Below are 16,652 nucleotides of genomic sequence, written 5' to 3'. Positions count from 1 at the left end.
ACAACAAAACTCCCAAAGAAAAAAGGCTAAGGAAAGAAAAAAAGAAGAATTAATCCTTCAACTGAAAGAATGTGAAAAAAATATGATAAAAAATCCAAAAGATGATTGCCATAAGCAACAATATAAAATGCTCCAAACACAATATTCAACATTAATAAGCCAAGAGGTTGAATGGGGAATAAAGTTAATGAAACAAAAGTTCTTCGAATCAGCAAATAAAATTGGAAAATTTCTGGCGTGGCAACTGAGGAAAAGAAGAAAATGTAGCATCATAAACAAAATAAAAGTAGATGACCAAGTTCTGGAAGATCCTAAAATAATAAAAAAGCACTTCCTTAAATTTTATATGAACTTATACAAAAGAGAAAAAGAAGATTTAACGAACATTATAAAATACCTAGAAGAAAATAGTCCAAAAAAAATAACAGAAGAAGAAAGAACCGCCTTAAACAGACCCATAAAAATAGAGGAAATTCGAGAAGCGATCAAGAGGATGAAATTAGGAAAAGCCCCAGGACCAGATGGTTTATCAGCTAAATATTACAAGGTCCTAGAGGAATATATAACACCAGTACTATGTGATGTTATGAATGAGATATTAAGAGGAGGAAAAATGCCAACATCCTGGAAAGAAGCCTACATTACCTTGATCCCAAAACCAGATTCAGATAAACTTAATATTAAGAATTACAGACCGATTTCACTACTGAACAATGATTATAAAATCTTTGCAGACATAATGGCACATAGACTTAAAAAATGTTTAATTAGCCTTATACACAGTGATCAGGCCGGCTTCCTTCCTAATAGACAAATAAAAGACAACATCAGACATACAATAGACATTATTGAATATCTAGAATGTCATAACGAAATCCCTGCCGCTTTAATGTTCGTTGACGCCGAGAAGGCTTTCGATAATGTCTCCTGGGGTTTTCTAATAAAATGTCTGGAAAAAACAGGGATAGAGGGCACATTCCTAGAAGGAGTTAGAGCAATATACACACAACAAAGAGCCAGATTAATTATAAATAACAACCTGACAGAACAGTTTGAAATAGCAAAAGGTACTCGACAGGGGTGCCCTCTATCACCGCTGCTGTTTATCATAGTCTTAGAGACAATTACAAATAAGATAAGGAAAACCCCAGAGATCCGTGGTATAAAAATCGGCGCGAATGAACATAAATTGAAAACATATGCAGATGACCTTATGTTGTCATTGGAAGAACCAAAGGAGAGCATCGGCAAAGTCATAAAATTACTAGAAGAATTTGGAAAACTATCGGGATTTAAATTGAACAAAGAAAAAACCAAAATAATGACTAAAAATATGAAAGAAGACATCATAAATGAGCTTGAAAGACAAACTGGAATTAAAATAACCAAAAAAGTAAAATATCTTGGAATTTGGATAACTATGAAAAATATAAATTTGATGGAAAATAATTATAAGAAAACATGGAAAGAGATAATGAAGGACTTGGATATATGGAACAGATTACACCTCTCGTGGTTGGGCAGAATGGCGGCAATTAAAATGAGTTTATTACCCAAATTACTCTTCTTATTCCAGAACATTCCAATAATTAGGGGAATTGCAATTTTTAAAGAATGGCAGAGACTACTTTCCAAATTTATTTGGCAGGGAAAAAGACCCAGAATTAAATTTAAATTGCTTACAGACCAAAGAGATAGGGGGGGTCTTGCGGTCCCAAATCTGAGGTTATATTATGAGGCCGCATGTCTTTGTTGGGTAAAAGACTGGATCGTCATAAAAAATAGAGAGATGTTAGATCTAGAGGGGTTTAACTTAAGATTCGGTTGGCACGCTTATCTATGGCGAGATAAGGGAAGGGTTCATAAAGGTTTTTCTAATCATATTTTCAGAGGGCCACTATTGGAAGTCTGGGAAAGGAATAAAAAATTGCTGGAGCAGAAGACACCCTGGTGGCTATCACCAATTGATATTTTAACAATTAAAAAATTAAACATTGAGGGGGAACGATGGACGTATGAGGACTTATTAACCAAAACAGAATCCGGGTGGAGGATTAGACCATACGAAGAAATAAAAAATAAGTTGACTGGTTGGATTCAATATCATCAAATAAATTCTATGTGGACGGAAGATAAAAAGATTGGAATAAATGAGAAAAAATCTAGATTCCAGATTGAAATAATAGAAAGTAAAACAAAATTACTATCAAAAATGTATAACCAGTTGCTTGAGTGGGACACCAAGGATGAGGAAGTAAAGGAGGTGATGGTGAGGTGGGCGGTAGATCTAGGGTATAATATTGAGTTTGATAAATGGAAGGCTTTATGGTGTAAAGATATGAACTTTTCAGCATGCACGACACTTAAGGAAAATATGTACAAGATGATGTACAGATGGTACATAACGCCGATAAAATTGCATAAAATTTATAGAACAGGCGACAAACTGTGTTGGAAATGTAAGAGTAAAGAGGGCGAATTTATTCACATGTGGTGGACGTGCGAGATTCTCAAAAAATTCTGGGAATCTATCTATAATGAATTAAAAAAAATTTTCAAATATACGTTTGTTAAAAAACCTGAAACCTTCCTGCTGGGGATAATTGGCAAAGATATTAAAGAAGAAGATAGAACCCTTCTTCAATACGCAACAGCGGCCGCTAGAACCCTCATAGCACAGTACTGGAAAACAGCAAAAACCCCAACATTAAAGGAGTGGCAATTTAAATTAATGGATTACTTAGAATTGGCAAAATTGACTCAGAAAATAAGAAATCAAAAAAGTACAAAATTTAGTAATGAATGGGATAAATTTAGAATATATATGGAAATAGAGACAAGGGGAAAATCAAAATGTTAATCAGAAATATAGATGTATTTTTTTAAAAAAAAAATCACAGTAGGCATGAGATAACGCTTACTACGTTATAAATTTTATTTTGGAATAGATACAGCAGAAAGATAATTAAGATAACATTATCCGAAATCGAGATAAAGGGAAGTCGATCAATGTTGTTGTAAAATTAATGTTGTGTTGTTTAAGTTGTAAAATTAATGTTGTGTTGTTAAAGTTGTGTTGTTTATGTTGTACGTATTTTATGTTCTTTTTCTTTTCTTTTTTTTCTTTTCTTTTTATGTTTATTTCATTTACTTTTGTCTGTTGTATGTCTGTGAAATATAGTTATGCAAAACTTAATAAAAATATTTAAAAAAAAAAAAAAAAAGAAAAGAAAAAAATCACTTGTTGATGCAAGAAACTTGCCCAGAAGAAACTGCTCTTCGCCCCATATATGGACATACAAATACCCTCCTGGTTAAGAAGGTTTTAATTAAAGAAATGTCACACAGCTATGTGGGGATGTCATCAGACTAATTCAAAACCTGATTAGCTGCTAAAGAGAGTTATCAGCTCAATAATGCTAACTTTATATCCCACAATGAGATCCCTGTGAGAAGCCATCCAACATTCACACTGTATACTTGATGGTAAACTATTCATGGGAAGAAATGGGTAAAATATTCCCAAAAGCAGTACCTGTCATGTTACACATACACAGAATCCAAAGAAGTAGCCTGTGTGTTAAGGGAAGAATTATACATGCAAGAAGGCTTGGATTCAAATCTCTGCTCAGACATGAATGAAGTTCACTTGGCAATTTGGGGCCAGTTACAATCAACCAGCTGAACTATTTAAAATTTTAAAAGATGATGCTGTTAAGGTGCTACACTCAATATGCCAGCAAGTTTGGAAAACTCAGCAGTGGCCAGAAGATTGGAGAAGATCAGTCTACATCCCAATCCCAAAGAAGGGCAGTGCCAAAGAATGCTCCAACTATCGCACAATTGCACTAATTTCTCACGCTAGCAAGGTTATGCTTAAAATTCTACAAGGAAGGCTCAAGCAGTATGTGGACCGAGAACTCCCAGAAGTGCAAGCTGGATTTAGAAGAGGCAGAGGAACCAGAGACCAAATTGCAAACATGCGCTGGATTATGGAGAAAGCTAGAGAGTTCCAGAAAGACATTTACTTCTGCTTCATTGACTATGCAAAAGCCTTTGACTGTGTCGACCATGGCAAACTATGGCAAGTTCTTAAAGAAATGGGAGTGCCTGATCACCTCATCTGTCTCCTGAGAAATCTCTATGTGGGACAAGAAGCTACAGTTAGAACTGGATATGGAACAACTGACTGGTTCAAAATTGGGAAAGGAGTACGACAAGGCTGCATTTTGTCTCCCTGCTTATTTAACTTATATGCAGAATTCATCATGCGAAAGGCTGGGCTGGATGAATCCCTAGCCGGAATTAAGATTGCCGGAAGAAATATCAACAACCTCAGATATGCAGATGACACAACCTCGATGGCAGAAACTGAGGAGGAATTAAAGAACCTTTTATTGAGGGTGAAAGAGGAGAGTGCAAAATATGGTCTGAAGCTCAACATCAAAAAAACGAAGATCATGGCTACTGGTCCCATCACCTCCTGGCAAATAGAAGGGGAAGAAATGGAGGCAGTGAGAGATTTTACTTTCTTGGGCTCCATGATCACTGCAGATGGTGACAGCAGCCATGAAATTAAAAGACGCCTGCTTCTTGGGAGAAGGGCAATGACAGGCCTAGACAGCATCTTGAGAAGTAGAGACATCACCTTGCCAGCAAAGGTCCGTATAGTTAAAGCTATGGTTTTCCCAGTAGTGATGTATGGAAGTGAGAGCTGGACCATAAAGAAGGCTGATCGCCGAAGAATTGATGCTTTTGAATTATGGTGCTGGAGGAGACTCTTGAGAGTCCCATGGACTGCAAGAAGATCAAACCTCTCCATTCTGAAGGAAATCAGCCCTGAGTGCTCACTGGAAGGACAGATTGTGAAGCTGAGGCTCCAGTACTTTGGCCACCTCATGAGAAGAGAAGACTCCCTGGAGAAGACCCTGATGTTGGGAAAGATGGAGGGCACAAGGAGAAGGGGGCGACAGAGGACGAGATGGTTGGATAGTGTTTTCGAGGTTACCAGCATGAGTCTGACCAAGCTGCGGGCAGCAGTGGAGGACAGGAGTGCCTGGCGTTCTCTGGTCCATGGGGTCACGAAGAGTCGGACACGACTAAACGACTAAACAACAACAACAATCAACCAACTCTACAGACAATGGGTGGAATTCAACATCATGCTGTTCCAATTGTTTGTCTGCACAAGACTTACAGCTTGCCAGATGGAACTATTCGCCATGCACTGTTCTGAGGGGTTCTCTTTCTCTCTCTCTCTCTCTCTCTCTCTCTCTCTCTCACTCTCTCACTCACACACCAATTTCTGGGGTAAAGGGTGCAGTGGGAGAAGAAAGCCTTGTTGCAGGGCTCCCACTGATATGGCTAGTTAGGTGAATCCCACCCAAGATTGTTGGGAAATTAAAATGGCATACAAACCACTCTTCAGTTTTAAAGTGAGTTGTTTTTATAGCAGTAGGTATAGCCAGGGTAAAAAGAACAAGCAATATTCTGACTGTGCATCCAGTTTTGTGCTGGATTCTAGCCAGTCTGCACAGCTAGCTCCTTGGTGCTGACGAAACTTGGGTGTTTAGAGGCGGAGGGGAGGAACAAGCCAGCTTTTTCAAGGATACTTCCCCACTCCACTTGTAAACCGGGAACATAAAGCCAAGAGTAGAGGAAACCGCCATTTGGATGTGGTCATCAGCACCAATGTTTTAAAAAGCAACAACAAACAATGATTTTATAGGCTTGTCTGATGCTTATGGCTGCTGAGGACAAAGAGTAAGACTCTCAAGTACAGGAACCTTCAGGTGATCAGGACCTGGAAACCTTAGAATTCATAGTCTCATAGAATTGTAGAATTAAAAGGGACCCCCAGGGCCATCTAGTCCAAACCCCTGAAATACAGAAATCTAGGTCATACATGACAAATGACAATCCAATCTCTGCTTTAAAACATCCAAGGAAGGAGAGTCCACCACCTCTCGAGGGAGTCTGTTCCACTGCCGAACAGCTCCTTCTGGGCTCTCCTGTGACTTGGAAACGGGCCTATAGGACTGCTTCCCACCCCACAATCACAACTCATGTTCATTATCAGAAAATGAGCAGGCAGGGGGCTGGCAGTGGAGAGCTTTCTCGCCTGCACTTTCCCACAGGGCAATGAGACAGCTCTCTTGCAAGCGATTAAGCAATCAGGCTGTGACAGACCCACAGGCAAGACAGCAGCAGAGCCATTATGCCAGTGCTATCCTCCAGCATCTCTCTGAGAAGGAAAGGCCCACAATTGGGGTTACCAATGTCCTTTATTTGAAGGGAGTGCCCCTTAATTCAGAACACAGCAAAGCCACAGACCATACCAGCAATGCCCTTGGTTTATAAGATCACACCCCCGTAGAAGTATTATAAAGGTAAAGGTAAAGGTACCCCTGCCCTTTCGGGCCAGTCGTTTCCGACTCTAGGGTTGTGCGCCCATCTCACTTAAGAGGCCAGCGCTGGGGGAGACACTTCCGGGTCACGTGGCCAGCGTGACGAAGCTGCTCTGGCGAGCCAGCACCAGTGCAGCACACGGAAACGCCGTTTACCTTCCCGCTATAAAGCGGTACCTATTTATCTACTTGCACTTAAGGGTGCTTTCGAACTGCTAGGTGGGCAGGAGCTCACCCCGCCGCGGGGATTCGAACCGCCGACCATGCGATCGGCAAGCCCTAGGCACTGAGATTTTACCCACAGTGCCACCCGCGTCCCATAGAAGTATTATACATGTTGATAAAGAAATACAATGATTATTTTTTTTAAGGTAGCCCTTATAGTTTTGAAGTGTTGATTTGGCAGGCTGTGTCGTATAAAACTCCCAGTGGATGCCTCCCTGCGGCACTCCCACCCACACGGAGCATGGGCTGTGCATTATAATAGCAGGGCTTCTTTATCTGGCCACTTGGGAGAGGGGAAGAGAAAAGGAGAGAGACGCCCACACACAGCAAAGACTGACACTGCCCGCTAGGCTGGCTCCCACGTCACCTGCTAAGATTTGCGGTTTTGTCACCAGAGCCCTCAAACAGCTGGGGTTTCGCTTGCTTCAAGCTGTCGTGCAACAAGCCAAACACCCTCCTTTATATTGGGACAAAATCAAACACCAGGAGTTATTTATTTTCTCTTGCACTGAAACAGGAAACCTCCAATATGCTAGGATTCTGGCACTTGGCCAAGCTTGGGAGGTGAAAGACAAGGAGGAGGAAGGAAAGAGAGAGGGGGATAGATTTTTACGGGACAGAATATAGGGAGAAGCAGAGGGAAAACATGCCAGAACAGTTTGTGTAAGGTTGATTTCGAGAGGGGGGAAACACATTCACGGAAGCCTGAAATCCAAATGCCTCCACCTGCACATAACGTAGCCTGGCAGTGGCACTGGTTCTAACATTTGCACAGCTCTAACACTGGCCCGCCCATCTATGTTTATCACTGGATCATTTCAGTGTCAAGCAGTGACTTGCATGTATCACCACAAATCTATCACACAGTATTTCCCTTGGACACAATGCTTTTTCAACACAGCCTGTTCACATAGTCATCCACCTGTCATCAAGTGCTGAGAAGTCAAATAGTATACCTGTGTGAGCAAACCACCAAGCCTAATGTCAGCTCAAATTCTTATATTATAGGGCCTGATTAATCAAGATTACTAGTGCCCTCATTTTCTATCAGGAATCCTTTGGAAAAGAAATGGGTCCAGCATTTTAACCAGCCCCGCCAATAGTACTTCACTTGAAGTCAAAATTAAATGAAACTAAGGTTTAAATGTGAGTGCAAAGAGTTCTGGTGCAGGTTGCTGAAATCTCAGGTGCCTTGCTGGAAGCTAAGCCATGGTCTGGACTCTAGAGCTTAATATTACATGAAACCCAGGCTCATGGTTCTCCCCCCCCCCCAACAAACCACAAGCAGTAAGCCATTAACAAATCTTGGTTACTTATTGTTCATGGTTTGTTTGAAGAAAAACAAATCACAAGCGGTCAAGATGCATGCTACACCAGACCATGGCTTATTTCCCAGCATGCAATAGGCAACAACAGGAGGAGAGGAGAAACTAAGCGCTCACATGCATGTGCTGCATTTAAACCAGAGTTTAACTAAGGGTTAAAGTGATGTGAGAATCAGGCCAAGGTGTAAAGGATATGTCTTCAACACCTAACATGCATGAGGCTTTTCCTAGCATGGATGGGGGAAACTTCACTTGCTTAAACTTGCATATATCTGGTTGTTGTTGGGGGACCAAAATTAGGACCAAAAAAAAAGTTAGCAATCCTAAACTGAGGCTACTTTTTACCTGATAAGAAACAGTCCTTTTATTTACTCATATGGATTCTGCTACCCCAGCCCCACAGTATTTTGCTCTGCTCAGATCCATCCTGTTAGCAGTAAGCTCCATTATTTTAATACTCCAGTAATAGCAATGTTAAGAGGCCTCACAGATGGACTTGGGGCTTGTCACGATTACACATCTGCAGACCAGAGCTGTGGAATTAACAAGGACTCTATAGCGTAGCTTTCCATGACAAGCGAGTATTTTTAGGCCCAGGTCTACACCCCTTCCCCTCAATGGAGCTCTGGGACTTTTAAAATCCTTCCAATGATAAATGGAAAACGCATGACATAATATCTCACTCTGTGAATTTCCATCTCTCTCAAGCAGCAGGGGGTGAGAAGCCAAAAGAAAACAAGGCAAAACGCTCTTCATTTCCAAACAACCTAACAATTCAGGGTATAATATTCAAACTAACAAGAATACAACAATGTGGCGACCAATGTCACATTTACAAATTCACAGAAAACAAGGGATGCAATGCCCCCTTTGTGTATTGTACACATCCAGACTTAGCATAACTTCACTTATCACTGCTCCCAAGATGCAGTCAGCATGTCAAACACCCAGGAGGTCTCTGGTGACCTTGGGCATGTTTTAGAAATAACCACGTAGGCATGTAACTATAGTCTTTCTAAAAGAAGTTAATTTTCCAGATCCATTCTGGATTGGTCAGGTAGCCATGGTATTATTATTGTTTCTGAGCTATCCAACAAGCCACTCCAGCCTGGAACCCAACTCAGTTTCTGTCATTATACTGGGTGAAAATGCACACATCCCTCCTTTGTGTTTGTTTATCTCAGACTCTAGTGTGGGCCAGTTTTACCCAGTTTAAGTTCAGTCGCAAATGACTCTGGGGTTGCGGCGCTCATCTCGCTTTACAGGCCAAGGGAGCCACCATTTGTCTGCTCCACCAACAGTTTTTCCGGGTCATGTGGCCTGCATGAATAAACCGCTTCTGGTGCAACGGAACACCGACACCAGAGCAGTGCATGGAAACACCATTTACCTTCCCACCGGGGCAGTACCTATTTATCTACTTGCACTTTTTTTGGCGTGCTTTCTTAAAAGGATATGTAAGTTAAAATGTCCTTGGTGGGATGTCAAGCCCAACTCACCAAGAAATATGAGAGATAAATAAATGACAGGGTCAGATCTTTGAGGTTCTCTCCATAAAAAAATAATGAGAGCAGCATACTGATAAGCCGCGGTGTAGAAAAACATTAAAGAGCTTAGCTTTGCATTGTTGGCAAAGGATTTCTGGTTCTGGGTTGTTGTTGCTGCTGCTTTTCAGATGTAGTTTGTGTCCTATTAACATGGGGCAAGTTGCATGGAAAAGTTACAATCGCGTGTGCATATACAGTCCATGTGGATGCAGCTGCGGATCACAACCTGGAGATCCTTCCTTCAAGAGACGGCATGAGAGGATGCAACCGCATCACCTCCCTTCTCATTCTTTCACCCTGCTCCTTTGTACATTCTCCTCCATAATACTCTTAAGAAGTGGGAATAGGTAGGTCAGCGGTGCAAGGGGTGAGAACTGATAAAACAGTGGGCTCGAGTTGCAGCGTCTGCTCTTCTTCCGTCTCAGAATTTGGAAGGTAAAGGCAAGATCACCAACTTATGATTTAGCAACCCTACATGTTCATGCTGCACAAGCCGGTTTCATGTCAGTAGAAAATACCTGACTTTCAGTTAAAAAGAAGAAGTTGCTGCTGCTTGATCAGTTCTACGCTTTAGAACAATGTGAAGAAATATTCCCAAGAAAGCCGAGCAACCCATTCGGCACTGCTTATCAAGGGCAGCTCTGTGTGCAGCAGCAGAGCTAACTAGTGGGAAATCAAGTCTTAAAACACTGTACAGAAGTCAATCTCATTTCAAATAAAGTGTTTAGGGTCAGAATAGGGTGGTGGTGACTGGAAACATTCTATCAGTTCAATGGACTCTGCGCAGCTGGATGAATTGGCACAAACACAACAAGCAAGATCATCATATTGAGCAAGACCTTTCCCATCAAGAGGTAGTTATTAGTCAAATTCTATGTTCTTTCCTTATCTGATTCCCTGTCTGGAAAATATGCTTTAAAGAGGTATATCCAGAGCTATTGTGTATACCAGACATCTGTTACTGACTTGCATGTGAAACAGCTGCGTTGAAACGAGAGGTAACAAATCCAGGACAGAAGAGATCATTTCTGTAATCTACTTTGGATGTCACTACAAACAGAACTTCCAGCTATTCATTCCTCCCCATTAACTAGCTATCTATTCATCTTGAGCACATCCTCTGCCATTAGCCCTACCAGCCAACCAACTTGCTCTCTGTCTCTGTCTTTCCCCCACTACAGAATTCCTTCACAGCAAGCAAAGATTGAAAATTCTGGCCAGAGCCTGCTTATATTAAATGTAAGTATCTACTTTAAGCCAGATACCCATCCCATTTCATCCCTCTGTAAAACAGAATTAGCTCGCCTCAAGGCAGCAACAAATATTTGTTTTGTAGAAGCAGGTTTTGCCACAAGCAAGGAGTGGGTATTTACTTTGCAGAAGCGCTGTATGTCATGCCTCCAGCCAACAAATAATACGTTGTTCTCTCCAGCGACTTAGTTGGATACACTGTCTTGTCAGTTTTTAAACTTGCTATCTGCCACAAGTGGTTTGTTAAGTTATGACTATTTATCATAATGGCAACCATTATGAATATTCAGGAAGCTGGGGGGGGGGAGAAATCACAGAAGCGGTTTTGCTAAGGCATTCTTAGCTTGATACAGATGCTTCAGTTGAGGCTAGTCATGGAACCTCCTACAGTCTACCTCTGATGTTAAGCAATCAACTCTTGAGTTGCGTGTTTAATGCACCGCAGCGGTACTCACCCTGTGGTGATATCATCATCCTCAGTCATGGTCTTGCCCATTAAGTCACTGTCACTCATGTACCCAGATTTGAGATCGACGTCATCAGCATCAAGCGACTCCACAAGCTCCAGGCGGGAAATGTGGCTGAGCTTGCTGGGGCTGCGCATGGGCATGGTATGGGAATAATGAGCTCGCTCCCCATGCATGTACCAGCTGGGAGTGCCTTCCGAGCGGCATCCCCCACCCACTGAAGGGGCATCTCCAGCCTGCAGGCGGGGGCTGGACTGACCATAGCGCCAGGAGAGGGGAGAGGAGCGGTTGGACAGGCTGGAGACGCTGCGGGGGTTGGCTTCGTCACTGTCATAACACGTCATCTCCAGTGAGCTGCAGGAATAGAGCAGAGAGAAATGTCTGAGGGCTAGAAGTGGAAGGAGGTGGGCAGATTCTGCCAGGACACTCCTGAAAATCAGAACACCTGCAACAAAGATGTACTCAAAATTTTAAGTCTTGGTTAAAACAATGCTCAAGGCGGCTCACAGCATAACAAGATTTATATAATTACCAATGTAACAAAAGTCATAAGCAATAAATAAAACACATCAAAAAGTACACAACCAAATGGAAAACAATTTCCACATAAACCATAAAATCTAAAACTAAGAATAAGTGGTACCTCTGGTTACATACTTAATTCATTCCGGAGATACTTTCTTAACCTGAAACTGTTCTTAACCTGAAGCACCACTTTAGCTAACGGGGCCTCCCGCTGCTGCTGCGCTGCGGCCACATGATTTTTGTTCTTATCCTGAAGCAAAGTTCTTAACCCGAGGTACTATTTCTGGGTTAGCAGAGTCTGTAATCTGAAGCGTATGTAACCTGAAGCGTATGTAACCCGAGGTACCACTGTACAGCATTAATATCAATTGCAATTTAAAATGGCATAGATAAAAAATAAAAGCAATTTAAAAAACAAAAACGGAGCCCTCTCTGCCCAGATGGAAGGAGGCAGGCAAGGCTCTTCAGGCCCTCAGCAGCAGGTGAGTCCCTCGCTCCGCATTAGTGGTCTTACTTGCCCTCATTCTCTAACAGGTTGCCAGTTACAGCACAGGACTGAGCTCAAGTACTTTTAGTTAGCTGCATAGGAAGGAAGAATTCCAGATAAGCATAGCTTCTCTCACCACTGTAGGATTGCAATGGAAGTGCGGTGTGAAATTTGGCCGTGTGAGTTCCTGGATAGTGCCACCTGAATGGTGCCAGTTCTCCACTCAAGTTTCCCTACTAGCCAATAACTTTTTGATTCAAATCCATTGTGTGTGAACTGAGTGTCACATTATTGTCTTTCAATGTGCACTTGTGTGACTATCAAGCAAAGGTTAAAATACAGTTGGGAGGGCACACGTTCACCTGAACCAGCTGGATAACAGCACTTCTACACTTTGCATTACAGAACTTGGAAACACCAGGTAGGTGATTTATATCAAGTCAGACATCCAGCTTGGTATTATTCTATACTATACTAACTGGCAGCTGCTCTCCAGGTTTTCACACAGGTGACATTCCCATCTGGAGATGCCAGGGATTGAACCTAGTTCCTTTTGCATGCAAAGCAGATAGTCTGCCACTGAGTTATGGTCCTTCCCCGAAAGAAGTACCCAGCAAGTTCAGAATTCAAGTTTCCCTCCCTCCCTCCCTCACCCCACCCTACCTACTATGATCTGAAAGGCAGACCTGGAAACCAGTGTGTAAGGAACGTGAAGGGTTTTTTTTCAACACAGCAGTGAAGAGTGTTGTGTTTCCATTACAAATAAAGGCAAGCATGAGAGTTAATGGCCCTTGCTGATGCCCCAGCTCCAGGCATGCCTTTCATTTAGATTCAATAAAAGCAGTTACTGGACATCAAATACAAAGCGATGATTAAAACCATCTCTGGAATGGATTCACAGCTCCAGGAGAGATGGAGCTCAGCCTACAAAGCCCTGCAGACATGGTTTCAATAATTACACTGATGCACAAACGTATTAAACTGAAATTAAATGTGGGGTGTGTGTTTTTTAAAGAAAAAAAAATTTATTGCCTTCTTAATTTGGTGGGGAAACCTGCCAATATTATGCTCAGAACACCTTCCAGGCCATCCCAAGAGGCAAACGCCCCTACACTTTGATCTGGAACATGGGGAAATGGTAGAGTGTTTTGCAGAATACCAAACATAGGTGCCCAGGAAAGAGATTCTAAAACTGGATGAAGCTGACTTTCTACCATGCAAAGGTGGGCTCCACGTTTGGAGAATACACCCCCCTCCAGCCACCAGGCAATCCAATCCAATTTGACCTCTACTGCCTCTTTATCTAGTGAATCACCTAAAATTAATCTCCAGCTTTGTTAAAATAAATTGTGCTACATTTCTTCAGACTTGTATTCTCTGTCTCCAAAGGGACACTTGTGATTTGCTTAGTCCCAGAGGCCGATCTGAGTAGCTGCTGCCTTAAAAGGGGGGGGGGGCAGCCAGCCATTGCAGTTTCTTAGCCCAAATAGTCCTTGGTGCAGCCAAAAACTTGTTTCATACCTATGATAATTTATTAATAAATATTGCACACTCCAATCTAATTAAGCCTGCAAAATGCTTTCTGCACTCATCTTGAGACTGTTGCAAACTGCAAGCCTTTTGGCTTCCTCTCTCCTCGATTCCTTTGCTTCTCTTTTGCTTAACATTCAGCCCGTAGAAGGGTTCCGGAGAATTCAAAAGCTTGCTAGCTACTTTGCCACATTTTATTTGGTCTGAATAAAAGTATTACATTACTGTGGCTGGTAGATCTGAAGAACTTCCCTCATCACCGAGTGCCTCCTGCTGGCAGAGGTGCACACAGCACACAGTATGCAACACTCCTCCCAGCCTGAAGATTTACATTAACATGAAACGTTGATTTTCAAGAACTCCAAACCTGATGATCAGGCAGCAAGCTCCAACTCTCAGTAACAGAATCCCACCACTGCAACCTGGAGTGGCTAATTTTAGCAGTGCGGCATAAAGAGGAGTGTATGGGACCCACAGCATTAATAAGAAGTGGGTTAAATTTGGCTCCTGTTGCACTGGTGCTGATTGCAGATCCTCAAATAGCAGCTGCTTTGAAGAACAAGGCTCTGAAAGAAGAAATTAATTCTAGTAACAGAGATTTGATATACAACAAGGTGCCATTGTTTAAGAAGCCTAACCAAGGCAGCTACCAGGTTCACCATCATTTGCTACTTCCAAAATAAAATTGTGTTCAACAAATGGCTAGCAGTTCTTACTATGACTTAAAATGATAATAACAAAAAAAAGCTATTAATACACTAAGAAAACAAAATATCAACCTATTTACACTATGAGTCAAAATAGGCACAAAGAAAGTTTCCTTATACTACTAGTCCATCCCAGAATTGTCTGTTTCAGGGTTAGCCAACAAGGTGCCCACCAGATGTTGTTAGACTCCAACTCCCAACAGAACCAGTCAGCAATGTGTGGAGGGTATGCGACTGGCAGAGGCTCTCTGGGTTCTCAGGTAGAAATGTTGGCAGGAAATGCCAGTTTTCAACATGTAGCTAGTTATTTACAGAAGGAAATATCTAAAACATGACCCCTGCCACAATCTGCAGTATGAACTGGTACAATCCAGGAAAAACTCTACCATCTAGTTTTGCTGAATGCATTGCTCTAACTCAGGCTTTGAGTGGACGGGATCTAGCCCTGCAAGCATGTCAATACTAGAGAGGTGGAGGACAGGTCAAGATTGAATCATCTGTGTGTTATCTTGCCAAATATAATCCTTGCTCTCTAAGTCCCTGTGATCTTTGCTCACTTTGGCACCCTATGATTTAGTTCTGATCGCAGGTTATATTCTTCTATTTTATGGTTTAATCTTTTGGTGAAAGCATGGGTGTGGCAGATCATAGCTCAATGCAACGTGCTATTTTATGCATTGTACACACACACACACACACACACACACACACACACACACTTGTCTTGTTTTGCTTTGTTTAATTTGCTTCACCAATGATTCCAATCTACAAATAATGCTATATTATATTCTTACTTTAGGACTGGCTTACACTAACAACCAGTTTTTAGGCAGAGAGCTCTGCCAAGAGAAATACCGAACAAGAAGTGATTAAACCTGGGTTTATCTGAGATTTAGCTGAAGTAGTCCTCAGTTCTTTTTAAAAAACCTACAGCTTTCTACAAGTATTCCACCTCAGTGAGAACAATGATGAAATTGTAGGGAAGGGCAGTATACAAATTTAATAAAGAAATAAATATTGTTTTCTGTAGGTACAACATTCAACATTGATTCACACCAGCGGTGTGTGTGTGTACACATTATTCTATAATCCATCAAGTTCATGTCAGCATCGCCCTTGAGCCAGTGTACCAACTGGACTCATGCACTACAACCCCGACTGGGCTAGGCGAGCTGGGTAGCACTGCCAGTGACCACCTTTCTCACAGGGACAGGTTACCGTGCTGTGGACTCACAGCTTAGAGCTGAGAGCACCGGATTCACTTGCACAATAATACAGTCGTTGCGCAGCAGAGTTTTGCAGAGTCTTGCAGAGTATAAACCACTCGGAGAGCAGCTCTGTAGAATATCTTCCTTTTATTCTATAGCTACAACTATGATACAAAACTATATACAGAGCTAAAAGATCTAAGCATAAACCAATGCTACACTGAGAGTCTGCAGCTGCTCTTAGCAGCAACCTTATCTCTAGACACGGTCTCTAACACTCTCTCTCTCCCCGATACACTGACTGACTGACTGACTGATTCACTCACTGACTAAGTAGAGAGCAGAACATTGCTCCTCCTCTCTGTAGAATCAGCAGGCTCCTCAGGAGATTCTTGGATATGGGAGGGGTGAAATCTCCTCAGTTCATTTCAAAAATGAGCAAAGAACCAAAACTAAGTAACAAAACAAACCATTCCAGCAACCAATACAATAACACTCAAGTCCTAACAGTTCATTATGCTAGAAAAAACAACATTATAGTGGCTGCATTAAACAGCAAGCCGCAAAACAGTCAAACTAAGAGAAGATGCATGGGCCCTTTTCAGTCACTATAGCAAACATAGAGGAAAAGGGGGGGGGGGAGAGAAGGTGGCATCAAACAGCAGGTTCCACCCAACCTACAGGAAACCATTAGAACTCCTGAAAAGAGACCCCATTAATAGAGCAATATGCATGGGGTTCTGTTCAGGCATCCTAATGACCACGCGTCAATGAATGGAACCTGCCTCTCCTGCATGTGTTCATTATATTCACGTAACAATGTCAAAATAGGCTAAAGTGGTATAGGACCACTCCTCCTGACAGTCTGTGCTTGCTCATGTCACAAGGTCAATGAGGTTAAGTCACCAAGTGATGGCCCACCACTTGCTCCTGATATGGTCCAAGAGAGACACAGTGGGGCTTACTTGTGGGT

General features: G+C 42.0%; 1 protein-coding gene across 7 annotated transcripts in view; it reads right to left on the bottom strand.

Annotated features, from left to right (window-relative positions):
* NAV1 (neuron navigator 1) overlaps positions 1-16,652 on the bottom strand; it is a 292,439-nt gene that overhangs the window by 111,281 nt on the left and 164,506 nt on the right. For all 7 annotated transcript variants that reach the window (XM_079978772.1, XM_079978776.1, XM_079978777.1 and 4 more), the window contains one exon: positions 11,211-11,576. In XM_079978772.1, the coding sequence (XP_079834898.1) occupies positions 11,211-11,576 (366 nt within the window). The remainder of the gene's footprint in view (positions 1-11,210; positions 11,577-16,652) is intronic.

The sequence above is a fragment of the Podarcis cretensis genome, assembly GCF_951804945.1.
Source record: "Podarcis cretensis genome assembly, chromosome: 6".
In the NCBI taxonomy this organism is placed as follows: domain Eukaryota; kingdom Metazoa; phylum Chordata; class Lepidosauria; order Squamata; family Lacertidae; genus Podarcis; species Podarcis cretensis.
Note: the sequence above shows the minus strand (reverse complement) of the source record. Positions and strands in the feature narration are given on the sequence as shown.